The sequence below is a fragment of the Procambarus clarkii genome, chromosome 26 (assembly GCF_040958095.1).
Source record: "Procambarus clarkii isolate CNS0578487 chromosome 26, FALCON_Pclarkii_2.0, whole genome shotgun sequence".
Classification (NCBI taxonomy): domain Eukaryota; kingdom Metazoa; phylum Arthropoda; class Malacostraca; order Decapoda; family Cambaridae; genus Procambarus; species Procambarus clarkii.
The window spans coordinates 4915477-4936447 of record NC_091175.1 but is presented as its reverse complement, the minus strand read 5'-3'; the positions used below and the strand labels follow the sequence as shown (position 1 = coordinate 4936447).

Genomic DNA, 20971 nt, shown 5'->3' with positions numbered 1-20971 from the left:
GTTTTTCATTTGCATCGACCGTCATATTTTCTTCCAGATTTTAATGCATTGCATACTTTATTCCCAAAAAGACATGGTCACTTTTACCCAAGGGAGGAAGGTACTGAATGTCAAATAATTCTTCCTCCTTCCTGGTAAATATCAAATCTAGCATGGAGAGGACGTCCCCTTCCCTCGTCCTCGTAGCTTGTTTAACATGTTGATACAAGAATGTTTCAGGGATGAGGTCTACAAATTTACAGGTCCAGAAATCTTGTGTTTTAGCTTCACATGCTTCCCAGTCTATGGATTTCAAGTTGAAGTCGCCGACTATCAACAGTCGTGAACTATCGTTATCCGCTCTCGCTATGATCTCTCTCATTATTGTTATAAGACCTTCTCGTTTACTATCTAGCTCCTCCTTTGACCATGTGCTGCTTAGCGGTGGACTATATGCATTTATGATCATTAGTTTATCATCCTCATGGCAGATCTCTAGTGCTATTATGTCAATTTCTTGTGGATTGGCAGTCACTATTTCGTTCACCTTTAGGTGTTCTTTCACCAGCACAGCAACGCCACCGCCTTTCCTGATTTTTCTGTCCCGTCTCCAAATTGAGTAGCCCCTTGGGAAGTGTGTGTGTGTGTGTGTGTGTGTGTGTGTGTGTGTGTGTGTGTGTGTGTGTGTGTGTGTGTGTGTGTGTAAATCACGAAAATTAACACGTGATGAAAAATGTGACAGTGTCAAACCACGGAGTTAGAATTGAAACAGGAATTTCCTTAAGTACTTTCGTATATTAATACATCTTCAGAATGAATGAATGATCATTCATTACATATAAGAACTCATAGACTTACCGGAGGAGGAGTGTGTCTTTTTTGCCTCTTCGCTCTCACTTCCCACTGAGGTTGGAGCCGCGCTTTCGATGGCTTTATGTTCCTTGCTGAAGTCTGTAAATGAGACTGGTATCAGTCTTTATAATTTGCAAATAGAATATATAAATATATATATATATATATATATATATATATATATATATATATATATATATATATATGTATGTATATATATATATATATATATATATATATATATATATATATATATATATATATATATATATATATATATATATATATATATATATATATATATATATATATATATGCAATTGACGATCACAAAACACTGATCATTTTATGCGGAAAATCCACAGAGAAATATGAAATGAGGTGAACGTTTCGGCTTTGTTAAAGCCTTTGTCAACACCAGACTGACTAAGGAGAAGGGAGAAGGGGGAGGATATATAGGCCGACACCTGACCAACCCTAGGGATGGGTTGGTCAGGTGTCGGCCTATATATCCTCCCCCTTCTCCCTTCTCCTTAGTCAGTCTGGTGTTGACAAAGGCTTTAACAAAGCCGAAACGTTCACCTCATTTCATATTTCTCTGTGGATTTTCCGCATATATATATATATATATACATTTATATATATATATATATATATATATATATATATATATATATATATATATATATTTATATATTCTATTTGCAAATTATAAAGACTGATATATATATATATACATATATATATATATATATATATATATATATATATATATATATATATATATATATATATATATATATATATATATATATATATATGTCGTACCTAGTAGCCAGAACGCACTTCTCGGCCTACTATGTAAGGCCCGATTTGCCTAATAAGCCAAGTTTTCATGAATTAATTGTTTTTCGACTACCTAACCTACCTAACCTAACCTAACCTAACTTTTTCGGCTACCATACCTAACCTAACCTATAAAGATAGGTTAGGCAGGGTTGGTTAGGTTCGGTCATATATCTATGTTAATTTTAACTCCAATAAAAAAAATTGACCTCATACATAATGAAATAGGTAGCTTTATCATTTCATAAGAAAAAAATGAGAGAAAATATATTAATTAATTCAGGAAAACCTGGCTTATTAGGCAAATCGGGCATACGACATATATATATATATATATATATATATATATATATATATATATATATATATATATAGAGAGAGAGAGAGAGAGAGAGGGGGGTGGGACAGACAGACATGCAGACAGACAGACAGAAAACCACTCAATCAGACACAGATAGACAAGTAAAAAGATTACATGAACGTCAACTAAATAATCATTTCACCCTTATTTTAATTCTGAACTTTATTGATCAAAATAGATGGAACACGATTTGAATAACTTCATTATAGATACCTAAAATTACGTTTAGAACCTACTGATAAGATCATTGAAAATACCACTTAAGTCTCTCTCAACATATCCGAGTAATTATATAATTTACTAGTAAAGGTTTTAATTTATAATCATTAAAAGTATGAAGCATCTGAAATATATCAGAAAATTTCTCCTGAAGTATGCAATTTTATTCTAATGACCATTAAATATTAGATTTAAAGACACATAGACCTACTGGAGGCGGCCTTTGTTTTTTTTTCCTCTAAGCTCTTAAGTCCAAGTGAGCTTTGGTGCGAACCCCCGACGGAATGACGATGCTTACTGGAATCTGTAGAAGACAGTTATCAGTCTTTGTTATCTGCAAATACAATGTGTATATATATATATACCTAAATATAGGTATATATATATATATATATATATATATATATATATATATATATATTTATATATTTATTTCCGCTTCCCTCAGCGGAAATAAACGCTGCTATAAGAAGACACTTGGACCGTTGGTATAATTCAGAACCTAGAACAGAAACCACAACACCCCCAATAAAATTATATTACAAATCAACCATGCACAGTGAACATATAAAAGAGGAAAGAATAATGAAAGAAATAATCCGTAAAGGAGTAAAAAGCACTACTCCTAACCAAAACATAAACCTGATAATATTCTACAAAACCAAGAAGACTTCCGAACTCCTTATCAAAAACAGCCCGAAGCCGACGGAGAACCCTCTACAGCAGTCAAGCGTTGTATACATGTACACTTGCCCCCACGAAGGATGTAACCTTCAATGTAAGTACATAGGTATGACGTCGACCAAGCTGACGAGGCGTTTGACATGCCATCTTCAATCTGGTGCCCCTAGGAATCATATGAGACAAGCCCATGACATTACTCTAACAAGAGAAATGTTGAACAAGAATACTTGCATAATAGACAAAACCCAAGATTCAAGAAGATTACAAATTCTTGAGGCAATTCACATAAGAATAGAGCGACCTACCATGAACACCCAAATCACGGAACTATTTACTCTACCCACCATGAGAGTAAGGACAAGACAAGAACATATCGATGCCAACACAGAAGACAATGTCCAACATAACAGGCCAATTACACTGGATTAATCTTTGTGTTTAGATAGGAGATGCCTCGTATGGGCCAATAAGCCTTCTGCAGCCCCTATGTTTATCCCTTATGTATCCCCCCATGTTTTCACCTTCATTGTATTATCACCTGACCTAATGCGGGTATAAAATCAACTAGTATTGTAAGATCTGTTCACTTGAGAATGAACCATGGAGGTTCGAAACGTCGTGCAAATTATACAAATAAGTGTAATACACTCTATAGTAAATCACTTCTTTTCTTCACCTTAAAAGTACGAAAATGAGTTTTGGAGAACTCCTATTTCAATTAAGCCCTGATGCTAAGAAAATAGTTAGAGGGATAGAAGCCCTAAACCAGAAAATAATAAATACAGAATATGCGGTCATATTCAATGAAACATATATATATATATATATATATATATATATATATATATATATATATATATATATATATATATATATATATATATATATATATATATATATGACTGAAAACTCACACCCCAAAAGTGACTCGAACCCATACTCCCAGGAGCAACGCAACTGGTATCTACAGGACGCCTTAATCCGCTTGACCAACACGACCGGACAGAAGGAAGTGATTGCCGAAGCTATTTGAACCACTTCCCCGTCGGCACTCGGATGGTAATCTTGGGTATAGCATTTTATCAAATCACCTCATTCTCTGGGGCACATGTGAGGAACACAATTCCTCATTCCTTCTGAAGATGTTTTATTATACGAAAGTACTTAAAGAAATTTGTTTCAATTCTTCCTCCGTGGAAGAAAAAAAACAAATCAACAGAAAGCCACCCAATTAGAGACAGACAAGTTCACTGGAAACATGAACGTCAACTAAATAATAATTTTCACCTTAATTTTATATTTGAACTTTTGATCAAAATAGAGAAAACACTATTTGAATAACCGCTACATAGATAAAAAGAATTATATTTAGTTAATTTTGATAAGATCTTAGGATCTTTTAAAACTATTTGAGTATGTTGCTTTTGAAAGATATGGGAAAATTTCTCATGATGTATGCAATTTTATTCAACTGATCACAAAATTAGATTTAAGGACACATAGACCTACTGGAGGCGGATTGTGAGCTTTCTTCCTCGACGCTCTTTGCTCCCACTGAGGTTTGGGGCATGGTTGCTGAACTTTCATATTCCTTGTCGACTTCTGTAAATGAGACAGTTATTAATTGATGTTATTTGCAAATGATATATATATATATATATATATATATATATATATATATATATATATATATATATATATATAATGTCGTACCTAGTAGCCAGAAGCCTACTATACAAGGCCCGATTTGCCTAATAAGCCTAGTTTTCATGAATTAATGTTTTTTCGACTACCTAACCTAACTTTTTCGGCTACCTAACCCAACCTAACCTATAAAGATAGGTTAGGTTAGGTTAGGTAGGATTGGTTAGGTTCGGTCATATATCTACGTTAATTTTAACTACAATAAAAAAAAATTGACATCATACATAATGAAATGGGTAGCTTTATCATTTCATAAGAAAAAAAATTAGAGAAAATATATTAATTCAGGAAAACTTGGGTTATTAGGCTAATCGGGCCTTGCATAGTAGGCTGAGAAGTGCGTTCTGGCTACTAGGTACGACATATATATATATATATATATATATATATATATATATATATATATATATATATATATATATATATATATATATATATATATATATATATATATATATATATATATATGGCTGAAAACTCACACCCCAAGAAGTGACTCGAACCCATACTGCCAGGAGCAACACAACTGGTATCTACAGGATGCCTTAATCCGCTTGACCATCACGACCGGACATAAGAAAGTGATAGCGGAAGCTATTTGAACCACTTCCCCGCCGGCATTCAGATGGTAATCTTGGGCATAGCATTTTATCAAATCACCTCATTCTTTGGGGCACACTTTTTATGTAATTCAAGGCGAATTTGCCGAAAACGCGTCAAGCATTCTCTATTTTTCACATGTGGTTATTCTGCATACTTGGATCAGTGATATATATATATATATATATATATATATATATATATATATATATATATATATATATATATATATATATATATATATGTCGTACCTAGTAGCCAGAACGCACTTCTCAGCCTACTATGCAAGGCCCGATTTGCCTAATAAGCCAAGTTTTCCTGAATTAATATATTTTCTCTAATGTTATTCTTATGAAATGATAAAGCTACCCATTTCATTATGTATGAGATCAATTTTGTTTAATTAAGTTAAAATTAACGTAGATATATGACCGAACCTAATCAACCCTACCTAACCTAACCTAACCTATCTTTATAGAATAGGTTAGGTTAGGTAGCCGGAAAAAGTTAGGTTAGGTTAGGTTAGGTAGGTTAGGTAGTCGAAAAAGAATTAATTCATGAAAACTTGGCTTATTAGGCAAATCGGGCCTTGCATAGTAGGCTGAGAAGTGCGTTCTGGCTACTAGGTACGACATATACATACATATATATATATATATATATATATATATATATATATATATATATATATATATATATATATATATATATATATATATATATATATATATATATATATGCGGAAAATCCACAGAGAAATATGAAATGAGGTGAACGTTTCGGCCTGCTATAGCCTTTGTCAACACCAGACTCAATATGTCTGGTGTTTGTCAACACCAGACATTATATATATATATATATATTATATATATATATATATATATATATATATATATATATATATATATATATATATATATATATATATATCATTCCTTCATCATCATTCCTTCTGAAGATGTTTTAATATACGAAAGTACTTAAGGAAATTTGTTTCAATTCTTCCTCCGTGGAAGAAAAAAACAAATCAACAGAAAACCACTCAATTAGAGACAGACAAGTTCACTGGAAACATGAACGTCAACTAAATAATAATTTTCTCCTTAATTTTAAATTTGAACTTTTGATCAAATTAGAGAGAACACTCTTTGAATAACTGCTGCATAGATAAATAGAATTATATTTAGTTAATTCTGATAAGATCTTAGGATCTTTTAAAACTATTTGAGTATGTTGCTTCTGAAAGATATGGGAAAATTTCTCATGATGTATGCAATTTTATTCAACTGATCACTAATTAGATTTAAGGACACATAGACCTACTGGAGGCGGATTGTGAGCTTTTTTCCTTGACGCTCTTTGCTCCCACTGAGGTTTGGGGCATGCTTGCTGAACCTTCAAATTCCTTGTCGAGTTCTGTAAATGAGACAGTTATTAGTCGATGTGATTTGCAAATGATATATATATATATATATATATATATATATATATATATATATATATATATATATATATATATATATATATATATATATTAAATATGACCGAAAAAGTAAGATTAATAATTCCAACACGAATTTTCTCGATCTTTCTTATGTTTCTTTTCACTGATGATGGTAATTGAAAAATCAATTCTCCAAAATTCATTTTTATTTCTAGTCATACGCGGCACTTGAACGCGTTTCGTAATAACTTATTACAATTTCAAAGACTTTTAGCTTACACACACACACACACAACTATTACCTGCAAACACTAAACAGAGTTCTTACTTATGCTATGATTTAAACAGCTTTCATATTTCATTTTATACCCGCATTTTGGTGAGGTGATATGTTACAACAGTTTTTGGATGAGGTGAACAAAACTTTCAACACAGGATAGAACACGAAACAATGGGTATTGAAGGTAAGAATGGAAGTAATTGCAGAGGGCCTATTGGCCCATATTTCTTGATGCTTCTATATTGGACCGGAGTCTTGAAGTTGGTAGAATATTGTTGTGTATTAATTGGCTGTTGATTGCTGGTGTTGACTTCTTGATGTGTAGTGCCTCGCAGATGTCAAGCCGCCTGATATCGCTGTATCTATCGATGATTTCTGTGTTGTTTGCTAAGATTTCTCTGATGATGGTTTGGTTGTGGAAAGAGATTATATGTTCCTTAATGGAGCCCGGTTGTTTATGCATCGTTAAACGCCTAGAAAGAGATGTTGTTGTCTTGCCTATATACTGGTTTTTTTGAGGCTTACAGTCCCCAAGAGGGCATTTGAAGGCATAGACGACGTTGGTCTCTTTTAAAGCGTTCTGCTTTGTGTCTGGAGAGTTTCTCATGAGTAGGCTGGCCGTGTTTTTGGTTTTATAGTAAATCGTCAGTTGTATCTTCTGATTTTTGTCTGTAGGGATAACGTTTCTATTAACAATATCTTTCAGGACCCTTTCCTCCGTTTTATGAGCTGTGGAAAAGAAGTTCCTGTAAAATAGTCTAATAGGGGGTATAGGTGTTGTGTTAGTTGTCTCTTCAGAGGTTGCATGGCGTTTCACTTTCCTTCTTATGATGTCTTCAACGAAACCATTGGAGAAACCGTTGTTGACTAGGACCTGCCTTACCCTACAGAGTTCTTCGTCGACTTGCTTCCATCCTGAGCTGTGGCTGAGAGCACGGTCGACATAAGCGTTAACAACACTCCTCTTGTACCTGTCTGGGCAGTCACTGTTGGCATTTAGGCACATTTCTATGTTTGTTTCCTTAGTGTAGACTGCAGTGTGGAAACCTCCGCTCCTTTCCATGACTGTTACATCTAGAAAGGGCAGCTTCCCATCCTTCTCCATCTCGTAAGTGAAACGCAACACAGAATTCTGCTCAAGTGCCTCCTTCAGCTCCTGCAGATGTCTGACATTAGGTACCTGTGTAAAAATGTCGTCAACATACCTGCAGTATATGGCCGGTTTGAAGTTCATGTCGACTAAGACTTTTTGCTCGATGGTACCCATGTAGAAGTTCGCAAACAGGACACCTAGGGGAGAACCTATGGCGACCCCATCTACTTGCTTATACATGTGCCCATCCGGGCTCAAGAAGGGTGCCTCTTTAGTACAAGCTTGGAGTAGTTTCCTTAGAATGTTTTCTGGTATGTCAAGAGGAGTACAGGCCGGATCACGATACACTCTGTCCGCTATCATCCCGATTGTTTCATCCACAGGTACGTTGGTAAACAGTGATTCTACGGCCAACGAGGCTCTTATCCCTGTGCCTGTGTTCCCCGCAGTAAGTCAACAAATTCCTTTGGAGATTTCAGATTGAAGGCGCAAGGGACATAAGGAGTCAGCAAGTCGTTGAGTCGTTTCGCCAGTCTGTATGTGGGTGTGGGTATCTGGCTGATGATTAGCCGAAGTGGGTTTCCAGGCTTATGTGTCTTGACATTTCCATATGCGTATCCAGGTTTATATTCCCCAATAATCTTTGGCAGGTGGAGTCCGGATTTCTTGGCGTTCACAGTTTCGATCAATTTGTTGACCTTTGCCTTCAATTCCGCTGTAGTGTCCTTCGTCACCCTTTGGAATTTAGTTTGGTCTGAGAGTATGAGGTTCATTTTCGCCAGATATTCGTCTTTTTTAAGAATGACGTATATTGGCGACTTGTCACCTCTCCTGACAACTATTTCCTTGTTCTCACGAAGGCTCTTAGCTGCTGCATTGAGCTCGGGGGACAGTATGGTGCTTCTGTAGTTGCCTCGATTCTTTCCTCCTTCCGCAATAAGTTCTGCTTGTAAGGTTTCTTTGGTGGTGACCTTCGTTTGTGTCTCGAGGTCGAATATGTCGTCCAACAGAATCTCCAACTCCACTTTCTGGGCCATCTCACTTGGTCTGGACATAACGTGACAGTTTATACCCAGTTTTAGGAGAATGACTTGGTCCTCAGTGAGGTTGATTCCAGCAAGGTTTAGAAAGCCGTCTCTTGGTCGTGGAATTGCCATAGGTCCTCCATATAACGTTGCTAGTTTCTTGATTATCCTTGTTTCAGTGCTGAGGTGATGTCGGTCTGTCAGGATGTCGAAGTGTTGCTCGATGCGAGTACGGAGACTTTCGTCGATGTTGCTGTTTCTCCACTCGTTTGTAGCATGAAGTAGTTGCGTTTTGTTGTCTTTGATTTCATTTTCTGCCTTGTATATCTGATTACGAATCAGATCTTGGCGATATTTTATCGTGAAGGCTTGATTCCTTGCTGCTGGGTCGTGCGTTTTAATATTAGGATATTTTGGTAGCAGTCTTTCCTGTAGACACATATTATTAAATATGACCGAAAAAGTAAGATTAATAATTCTAACACGAATTTTCTCGATCTTTCTTATGTTTCCTTTTACTGTTGATGGTAATTGAAGAATTGATTTTTCAATTTCCATCAACTGTTGATGGTAATTGAAGAATAGATTTTTCAGAAGATATAACTGACGATTTAATACAATTGACAAAAATCAGAAGATACAACTGACGATTTACTATAAAACCAGAAAAACGGCCAGCCTACTCATGAGAAACTCTCCAGACACAAAGCAGAACGCTTTAAAAGAGACCAACGTCGTCTATGCCTTCAAATGCCCTCTTGGGGACTGTAAGCCTCAAAAAACCCAGTATATAGGCAAGACAACAACATCTCTTTCCAGGCGTTTAATGATGCATAAGCAACAGGGCTCCATTAAGGAACATATAATCTCTTTCCACAAACAAACCATCACCAGAGAAATCTTAGCAAACAACACAGAAATCATCGATAGATACAGCGATAGCAGGCGGCTTGACGTCTGCGAGGCACTACACATCAAGAAGTCAACACCAGCAATCAACAGCCAATTAATGCACAACTATATACTACCCACCTCAAGACTCCGCTCCAATATAGAAGCATCAAGAAATATGGACCAATAGGCTTTCTACAATTACTTCCATTCAATACCCATTGTTTCGTGTTCTGTCTTGTGTTTGAATTTAATACCCATTCAATACCCATTGTTGAAAGTTTGTTTTCACCTCATCCACCTCACCCAAATGTAGCGCTCTCTCCCCACTATAACTCGAGGTAATCCAGCTCCACAACCCTTTGCACACCTTGTGCTTCACGGAAGTCACCTGGTCACACTACTTGCATCCACCAAGTGTATATGGGTGGCTAGGTCAGCTGTAATTCCTCATACTCATATTCCCAGCATAATCACGATGCTGGCAGTAGTAAGATGGGGGTTCAGCAACTTGTTTTTGAAATACGGCTTCTTGTCCAGTCGGACTCATACATACAATTTCCAGGACTGGCCACCTTCGTCACAGCTTCTACAACTTATGCTCCAGTCATGCCTTCTTGTTCTGCAGTGATGGAAGTGCCGTGCGGGGAACATGCAAATGCTTCCCACGCTTGCTGCTGATGATAAACGCCTCTAGTCACACCTGGCGTGCCCTTGTACTGCAGCTTCTGTATAACTCCTGATAACCGGCCGTTAACTGCAGGTGTACTAGTGACGCAATGAAACACCCCCAGTCCCTCACCGTGCCTGCTCTCCGCAGTATTGACTACCTCTCCCCATGAGACTACCACTACTAACTTAATGTTTGTGACACGCAGCTCGACCGAAGACTACCACTGGTAACACTTCACTAGAACTGGCTCTGTTCACTTGGGCCACTTCACTGCCCAATATAAAATTGTAAATGTTACTGGAGAGTAGTCGTAAGCACTTCACTGGTCACAAGTAATATCTCCTTGAGTAATGGACTGCACTATGCTCACATTGTCGCTCACTGGGTCACTCCTACATGCAAGGACCTATTGTACTGCTTACCTCAGAACGTACCAGTCTTCCTTGGCTTGAACTGTTCTTAGGAAATATTCAACCATTCCGGTCAGCTTAGGAGCAAAACAATGACCTTTCACAAACTTTCTGCTCAGCCGGGAGGATACTGTTCGAACTTAGTCCTAGACTGTTACTTGTTTCCGTGAATTTTCTTGTGTAACATCGAGTAACATTTCCCTGAGGCAAGTTATGCTGCCTCTTGAAACATCTCCCGAAGGCAAGTTAATCTGCCTCTTGTAACATGTCCTTGTAGTTTCCAGTGCTCAACAATGCCTCGACCTAACGTGCAACTAAATTTTGTGAGATTTAGGAGCATCGTATGCGGGAATCCGTCCACCATGGCATTCCGATGCTCAGTGAAGCCTTGACGGTAAATGAGAGGTCACGAGGCTCGTTCTTACTGATGTCGTGACCATGGGTTATCTTTCGATTGGTTATTTCAAGCAACTTGCAACCAATCATTCGTTTTCTTATTCTGGTCGCAGCGTCCTCGCCTCTGCTTCACTACCCACCAACTTCTCACGCAGCGCTGCAACTGCCATCTTGGAGAATGATCACAAGGAAATAACCTTTGGTCAATTTAAATTTCTCCAAAATGCTACAACTCACGGCTTTCCTGTAGCAACCAAAATATTTTCTTGGCTGTCTAGTATATACAAGAAGATGGGAAAATGACTCATGAAATCGGGAAATGTACTATACGAGCCAGCAATTATAACAGTATTACAATGATTATTAAATAAATTCCTTAACAAAAACCCATTTCTTTAGATAATTAAAGAAAAGTAACTGTGGATTTTACTGTGGATCAAAGAAAGATTAGATAATTAAGAGCAACCATCAACGTGATATCTAATTTATCAGAACAAAAATACGGAAAATCACAATAATAAATTATTGCAAAAACAAAACAAAACAGAGAGCATTAAAAAAAGACAGAGTAAACATACAAATATTGCACAGGGCATCATAATTCTTTGACTGGCAAAATATTTTGGCAAAAATCCAAAAATTAATCCTAATACCATTATGCACATGCCACGTAATCATTTTTCAAACTGACAAAATATAGGAGAAACTCCGCCCCTCAGATGGAACCGAGATCAAGAATAAACGAAAATCATCGAAAAGAAAAAACACATACATTTCACATAACATAAACTTTTTTCGCCAAGTATATATTTGAAGTCATTAAACCTCTGACAATTGGCTATTTGATATGGAGTCCATACTTAATTAATTAAACAATTAAAGAAACTTACCAGCATTAAGGTGCGGGATGCCAGCTGCTAGCAAGGAAGCAGTTGCTACCAGGTACACTACGCTTTGCTGCAATCACAATATGTACACATTATTACACTCATTTAAATATAATATATATATATATATATATATATATATATATATATATATATATATATATATATATATATATATTATATATATATATATATATATATATATATATATATTATATATATATATATATATATATATATATATATATATATATATATATATATATATATATATATATATGTCGTACCTAGTAGCCAGAACGCACTTCTCAGCCTACTATGCAAGGCCCGATTTGCCTAATAAGCCAAGTTTTCATGAATTAATTGTTTTTCGACTACCTAACCTACCTAACCTAACCTAACTTTTTCGGCTACCTAACCTAACCTAACCTATAAAGATAGGTTAGGTTAGGTTAGGTAGGGTTGGTTAGGTTCGGTCATATATCTACGTTAATTTTAACTCCAATAAAAAAAAATTGACCTCATACATAATGAAATGGGCAGTTTTATCATTTCATAAGAAAAAAATTTGAGAAAATATATTAATTCAAGAAAACTTGGCTTATTAGGCAAATCGGGCCTTGAATAGTAGGCTGAGAAGTGCGTTCTGGCTACTAAGTACGACATATATATATATATATATATATATATATATATATATATATATATATATATATATATATATATATATAAATATGTATATATATATATATTTATGATCGATGTTCCCTTCGGGAATCTTAATTTTAAGATGAATAGGAAAACCAGGGATATACTGAACATCTTGTTTCAGATTCTTTACTTTAAAATGCATAACGTTTCGAGTACTTCTCGTATTCATCATCAGATCTAAAAGAAAAAACAGAAATCACAATCAAATAACTGGTAAACAAAGAACTAATACTGAATATAATTGCCTATCAAAGACAGGAAAATGCTTAAAAAAACAAAACACTTAGGCTTACTTAAAGTGATCAATACAAATAAAACTTATTAACTGTCACATAGATAAAAGCTAATTTAAAAATCCATTAAATAACAAGAGGAAAATTATAACTACTAAACCAAACCATTCTATTAAACTTACGCGAAGTGATCAAAAGTGAAACTTGACAGCTAACACATAGATACTAAACACTATAACAAATATTCTTATAATGACTACAAATCTACAAAAAATGTATATAAAATGCAAACAGAATAAACGACAATTATAAAGTACTAACCCAAATCTTATAAAAACTCAAATATTAAATAAAACTAAATACCAAAAAATGTATTATATATCCTAAGTAAAAGATTATAATAATGTACAATGTCAAGACTTGAATTAAGTAAGAAAAGGCAAAGACATGGTAAACTAAACAAAATTATAATAAATTAAACTACCAGAAATGAACTATAAATCAAATTACAGGTCCTACTGTACACTATACAGTGTACAATTGAACAGCTGAAAGGTTGCTATTTAACAGAGGCCGCAGCTCCTTTATATATAAGGATTCCATTACTCTCAAATCTGACTGGCCATTTGAGAGTAATGGAATCATTATATATAAAGGAGCTGCGGCCTCTGTTAAATAACATCCTTTAGCTGTTCAATTGTACACTGTATAGTGCACAGTAGGAAATGTAATTTGATTTATAGTTCATTCTGGTAGTTTAATTTATTATAATTTTGTTTAGTTTATCATGTCTTTGCCTTTTCTTACTTATTTCAAGTCTTGACATTGTACATTATTATAATCTTTTATTTAGGATATATAATACATTTTTTGGTATTTAGTTTTATTTAATATTTGAGTTTTTATAAGATTTGGGTTAGTACTTTATAATTGTCGTTTATTCTGTTTGCATTTTATATACTTTTTTGTAGATTTGTAGTCATTATAGGAATATTTGTTATAGTGTTTAGTATCTATGTGTTGGCTACCAAATTTCACTTCTGATCACTTCGCGTAAGTTTAATAGAATGGTTTGTTTTAGTAGTTATAAAATTCCTCTTGTAATTTAATGGATTTTTAAATTAGCTTTTATCTATGTGACAGTTAATAAGTTTTATTTGTATTGATCACTTTAAATAAGCTTTAGTGTTTTGTTTTTTAAGCATTTTCCTTTCTTTGATAGGCAATTATATTCAGTATGAGTTCTTTGTTTACCAGTTATTTGATTGTGATCTCTGTTTTTTCTTTTAAATCTGATGATGAATACGAGAAGTATTCGAAACGTTATGCATTTTAAAGTAAAGAATCTGAAACAAGATGTTCAGTATATCCCTGGTTTTCCTATTCATCTTAATATATATATATATATATATATATATATATATATATATATATATATATATATATATATATATATATATATATATATATATATATATATATGCGAACAAGCCTGAATGGTCCCCAGGACTATATGCAACTGAAAACTCACACCCCAGAAGTGACTCAAACCCATACTGCCAGGAGCACTCTGCTGGCGTACAGGATCCCTTAACCGCTCGACCAATACTACCGGACAAAAGAGGATGGTAGCCGAGGCTATTTCCATCCCCCCCGCCGGCACTCGGTTGGTAATCTTGGGCATGGTATTTTATCAAATCCTCATTCTTTGGGGCACATTATCAAATTATCATTCTTTGGGGCACACGTGAGGAACACAAATGCGAACAAGCCTGAATGGTCCCCAGGACTATGTGCAACTAAAAACTCACACCCCCAGAAGGGACTCAAACCCATAGTGCCAGGAGCACTCTGCTGGCATACAGGATCCGTTAACCGCTCGACCAACACGACCGGACAAAAGAGGATGGTAGCCGAGGGGACGACGGTTGTGATGCACCTGTTGAGCTTGACAAGATTCAAGCTCAACAGGGTCTTCTTTCCCCGCTGTTATATATATATATATATATATATACATTATATATATATATATATATATATATATATATATATATATATATATATATATATATATATATATATATATATATAAAATGTCGTACCTAGTAGCCAGAACGCACTTCTCGGCCTACTAAGCAAGGCCCGATTTGCCTAATAGCCTGAATAGTTTTTGCCATATTTTAGTACACGCACTCATACATGTACATCCTTTCCTTATAAGGGGATGGACATTAACCAGATAATACTTTCATTATTATTAACGTCTGTCGCTCTATGCCTCTGCTAGTTGAATATTCACTGTTAAGATCATTTAGTAAATACTTTTGCTTTTTCTTGTGAAAACTATTTTTTTTTTCCATTTTGCACCTGTTATAAACGTTGATTTAAATAGAATACTTTAACCTTTGCAGCTTACCATGATCAAAAGTTCAGCTCAGGTGGACGACGATGCTAAAAACAGGAGATGGAACACCACTTGACTTGTAAAGGATCAGACACCAATATATAGGCTCGGAAATTAATTAATTTCAAGGACTCACGATTCAGATGTATGAAAACACATGGACTCCGTGACCAATATGACAACAAAGAGATCGTGCAGGAGTTATCTAAAGCTTATTATTCTCAAATGCATTGTTTCTGTTATATATATACTGACCCTGATTTACATTTTGTAGTGTCTTTTCATGCGGGCTGTGATAATAGAGCAGTATGCATACTAAATATTTATCCTAACAATTCACGATATTTAAAAATCCCAAAGTTTTTCATTTTTTAACCTACTTTTTCAGTCAATTAATTTAATTAATTAAGGCAAAAACACATCCTTTGTCGTTCATCAGAGTACAACACATATTGGTTCATGTATGTTTAATTGCTATTTATTGGAGAGCATTTTTTTCAATTACATTTATTCATCATATTTGGGTTTTCTCTATACCTGAACAAAATTAATAGTTTCCCTCAGATTCTCCCACACATTCAACAAATCAAAATATTAATAAATATAGACAGAGTTGCCTATTAAGCCGAATTTTCCTGAAATATTTAATTTTGCCAAACCTTTTTCTCATGAAATAATAAATATCCATTGCATTGTATGATTGCAATTTTATGTTATTTGAGTCAAAACTAACATAAATTTTGAAACCTAATCTTACCTGGAGCCGGCGGCTGAGCGGACAGAACACTGGGCGCATGATCCTGTGGTCCTAGGTTCGATACCGGGCGCCAGCGAGAAACAATAGTCAGAGTTTTATTTCACTCTGATGCACCTGTTACCTTACTATAAATAGGTACATGGGAGTTAGTCAGCTGTCACGGGCTGCTTCCTGGGGGTGAAGGCCTGGTCGAGGACCGGGCCGCGGGGACACTAAAGCCCCGAAATCATCTCAAGATATAACCTATTCAAACAAATGCTAGCCTATCCTAACCAAACATAACCTAATAAACTAAGTAATTCATGTTCCTAATAATACAGTATGAATGTTAGAAAAGAACCAATCTGGAAAGAACTTTCCTTATACTTATAACTTATATTTAGTTAAGAGCCGACCCATCCATTCATATAACAAAGGCTGATAAATCCAGCACTATTGTTATTTTAAACAAGGAGGAATATATTTCGAAAATGAATGATCTCCTCCTAGATTTTTCAACGTACACTAAACTCAGGAAAAATCCTCTTGAGGACATCATCAAGTTCTTCAATAGCAGCTTGAGGAAGTTGTTAAGTAAACATAAAGATTTTCTTAATCAATTTACTACCTCATCACCTTCATTACCATATCTATATGGACTTGTTAAGACGCATAAACCTAACAATCCCATGAGACCTATCATCAGTTCCGTGGGATCCATTTCTTACAAGCTCTCCAAATGGCTTACCAAAATCTTGTCCCCATTGTTAGGAATTATTTCCTCTTCTCATTTGACAAATTCTCTTGAATTAGTTAACAAATTGAATAGTGTTCCTGTCACTCCTGATTTAAAGTTAATCAGTTTTGACTTTTGTTCTTTGTTTACAAGGTACCGGTTGATGATATTCTCGATTATCTTGCTCGTGAACTAATGAACCATGTTTTACCTCTTTCTGCTTATATTATTGTCAATCTTGTTAAGTTGTGCATTAAAGAATGAAAATTTACCTTTAATAATGAGTATTATTTACAGACTTTTGGAATGGCAATGGGGAATCCTTTATCGCCATTGCTTTCAAACTTTTACATGGAATTCTTCGAAAAGAAATTTGTTTCAAAAATAACTCCTGGAATCATTCCATGGTTTTAGATATGTTGATGATATTTTGTGTATATAGCCTTCAGATGTAAACACAGACGAATGTGTAGCCAAACTTAATGACCAAGTCACCTCTATAAAATTTACTATGGAGACTGAAATTGATAAATGTTTGCCGTTCTTAGATGTTCTTATTCATAGGGAAGATTCTTCACTAAAGTTTAGTGTTTACAGAAAACCTACGAAAAATTTATCTTATGTTCATTATTTTTCAGGGCATAGATACAATGTGAAAAAGTCAATTTTTTCTTCAATTTATCTAAGAACTCTTCGAGTTGTGAGTCCAGAATTCTTAGACGAAGAGTTTAAGAATATTGATTCGATTGGTCTCAAGCTTTGTTACCCACTGAGTTTTTTGGAAGTTTGCCGTAACAAAGCACGTCGTACATATTATAATAATATATGCAGTGAAAGAATTCGCCCAAAGAATGTGTTATGTTTACCATATTTCTCTGGGTTTGAGAATATTGTCAAGGCCTTGAAACTTTTTAATATACATGTAATGTTTAGCTACGAAAATACTGTTGGTAAGCTATTAGTTAGGAACAGCCCTCGTAGTGATAATTGTGTCATTTATAAAATAACTTGTAAAGACTGTAATAAGCTCTATGTTGGGCAAACATCTAAAAATTTGAAATGTAGAATTTCGCAACATAAATACTCTGTAAGACATGGCCAATTGTCACAAGTTGACTTGCTTATAACCACAAGTTGAAGTATATAACTTTTTAGACACCACTCAACCCACCAAGGGACTCGAACACTGGCTATCAAGGTGGCAGTTACGCACTGTATCCACTACACCATACTTCAGAGCCCTTAAAGAGGTAGGAATTCTAGGGTATTTAACCAACCAAAACTCCATTCCTCACCAGGCAATGAGATAGTGAGGGACCTCTCGTGTTCTTTCACCAAGCCCTGTTATGTGGGAGAACTCAGTGCCAAATGCTTAATTAAAGCTTATAATCACAAGTTGAAGTATATAACTTTTTAGACACTTCTATTCTAATAGTGCTATTGCTTCTAGTAGGGTTTCTATTCTAGTAGGGCTTTTGCATTTTAGTGCTTTTGCATCTTAGTTTAATTGGAAGAGGATTTCTCCAAAAGTCATCGTCGTTTGTGGTGAAGGAAAATAAATAAATAACTGTTGAATATATTACTTGTAATATAAATTTACTCAACGTTTAGAACCTACATGGTTCATTCTCAAGTGATGGAACAGAACAGGGCATATTGGATTTATTCAGTTAGCGAGGTCAGGTGCAGGTAAATGCAAATAGGTGAAGAGTAAGGTGTAAAGGAATGAAAAGTAAGGCCTCTAAGTGGAAAGAATTAGCAGAAAAAACGTTACAAAGTACATACAAAGATTAATCAGGTGTAGTGGATGTGGCATATTGAGCAGTGTTTTCTATGTTGGCATCTTCATGTTCCAGTCTTGTTCTTACTCTCATGGTGGGTAGAGTCAACAGTTCCGTAATTTGTGTATTAATTGTGGGTTTTTCTATTTTTATGTGGATTGCTTCAAGAGTTTGTAATCTTGTTACATCTTAAGGTTTTGTCTATTACACAAGTGCTTTTATTCAACATTTCTCTTGTTATGGTGATGTTATGGTCTTGTCGCATATGATTTTTCTGAGCACCTGATAGAAGATGACAGGTCAAGTGCCTCGTCAGCTTGGTCGACGTCATACCTATGTACTTAGATTTGAAGGCTACATCCTTCGTAGGGGCAGGTGTATATATATACTACGTTTCACTGCTGTAAAGGGTTCAACGTCGGCTTCAAGCTGTTATTAATAAGGAGGTCGGCAGTCTTCTTTGTTTTATACAATATGATTAGGTCTATATTTTGGTTAAGAGTAGTGTTTTTTACTCCTTTACGGATTATTTATATCATAATTCTTTCTTCTTTTTTTTGTTCACTGAACATGGTTGATTTGTAACATAATTTTATTGGAGGTGTTGTGGTTTTTGTTCTAGGTTCAGGATTATACCATCGATCCAGGTGTCGTCTTAGAGTAATGTTTATTTCTGTGTTGCTATAACTATTGTTTACTAACACTTGAGTTATTCTTTCAAACTCCCTACTCATGTTGCTTCATTCAGAGCAGTGGGAAATGGTTCGACGATTATAAGCGCTGAGTACACTGGCTTTGTATCTTTGGGGGTACTCACTCCTACCATTCAGGCATAATCCTATGTTTGTAGGCTTATATATATATATATATATATATATATATATATATATATAGTGTTACGGGAATTTCTTTTATCGTGTTACTGCGTCGCATCAGAGTATAAGTAGTGGTACTTAAGAGTAATGCTTTCTTACTAAATGTTACACGGGGAACGACTTTAACAACCATGCAGGTTGTTAATGACCAACACGGCGTGGCTCGTCCGGTGGCGGGAATTCTGATGGCCAATCAGAACCACCGGGCGAGGCAATGAGTACAGGTTAGAACATGGGCAGGGCAGTACTCTACACTCTTCCACCCTGTCGACATGGCCTAGTTGTGTGACCAGCCGTATGGCGAAATTATGACGAGGATCCACTCTCTTCTGAAATACGACCAGTGGAAGATGGTGACTGTCAACGCCGTAGGGAGTGTTAGAAATCTACCGTCGACATCAGGATAATAATATTGAGCCACGAGAAGGTAGAAAAGTTTTACACACCATTGCGTTACCTATATATATATATATCGTCGTGTCAGTGTAGTTGGCTGAGGGTCTCATGAACTGTTTTGCTATTACGTAGTGGATACAGGCAAGAGAAGAAAAAGGATTCGGAAGAGAACCATTATTACTGCTGAGTAACGCTACTCTCTTTGCTGTTGTCTCAGTGTAAATATAACTGTACATCTAATGTACAGTGTCCAGTAATTTGTATATATATAACTCGACATATAAGGTACCTACGTTTTTAGGTAATATAGATAAATATCCATGATAGAATTTTACCTATATTTTATTTTGTCCCTAGTCAGGGCTCAGTTATGTACGTGTGTCGCACCTGACAACAGGTCAGGTTGAGAAGGACAAAACCTGACTAAGTCGGAGGTGACTACATTTGGATAATATCAGATTTATCTATAAACTGTAGTTATCAGAGTAACTATACACTAGAAAAGACTAAATTAAATGTTTGGCTATGTAATCGACAGTTCGATCCCAACAATATATGTATATTGTACAAATATATATATATGTACAAGAATGTAACAACTCTTGTATATATCTCAAATATATATATATATATATATATATATAATATATATATATTTATATGTTGTACCTATTAGCCAGAACGTCGTACTCAGCCTATTATGCAAGGTCCGATTTGTCTAATAAGCCAAGTTTTCCTGAATTTATATATTTTTC

The 20971-nt window shown here is 35.1% G+C and overlaps 1 protein-coding gene across 27 annotated transcripts in view; it reads right to left on the bottom strand.

Annotated features, from left to right (window-relative positions):
• LOC123749090 (uncharacterized) overlaps window positions 1–15838 on the bottom strand; it is a 61782-nt gene extending 45944 nt beyond the window's left edge. For 7 of the 27 annotated variants that reach the window (XM_069331756.1, XM_069331765.1, XM_069331764.1 and 4 more), the window contains exons 1-5: window positions 15705–15796; window positions 12348–12414; window positions 6569–6661; window positions 4451–4543; window positions 838–930 (exon numbers count right to left, since the gene is read on the bottom strand). In XM_069331756.1, coding sequence (XP_069187857.1) covers window positions 838–930; window positions 4451–4543; window positions 6569–6661; window positions 12348–12353 — 285 coding nt within the window. In that variant the 5' untranslated portion in view covers window positions 12354–12414; window positions 15705–15796. Of the gene's footprint in view, window positions 1–837; window positions 931–2468; window positions 2562–4450; window positions 4544–6568; window positions 6662–12347; window positions 12415–15704 lie in introns of all 27 variants that reach the window. The other 20 variants (XM_069331738.1, XM_069331740.1, XM_069331751.1 and 17 more) reach the window with 15 other exon arrangements.
• Window positions 15839–20971: the final 5133 nt, after the last annotated feature.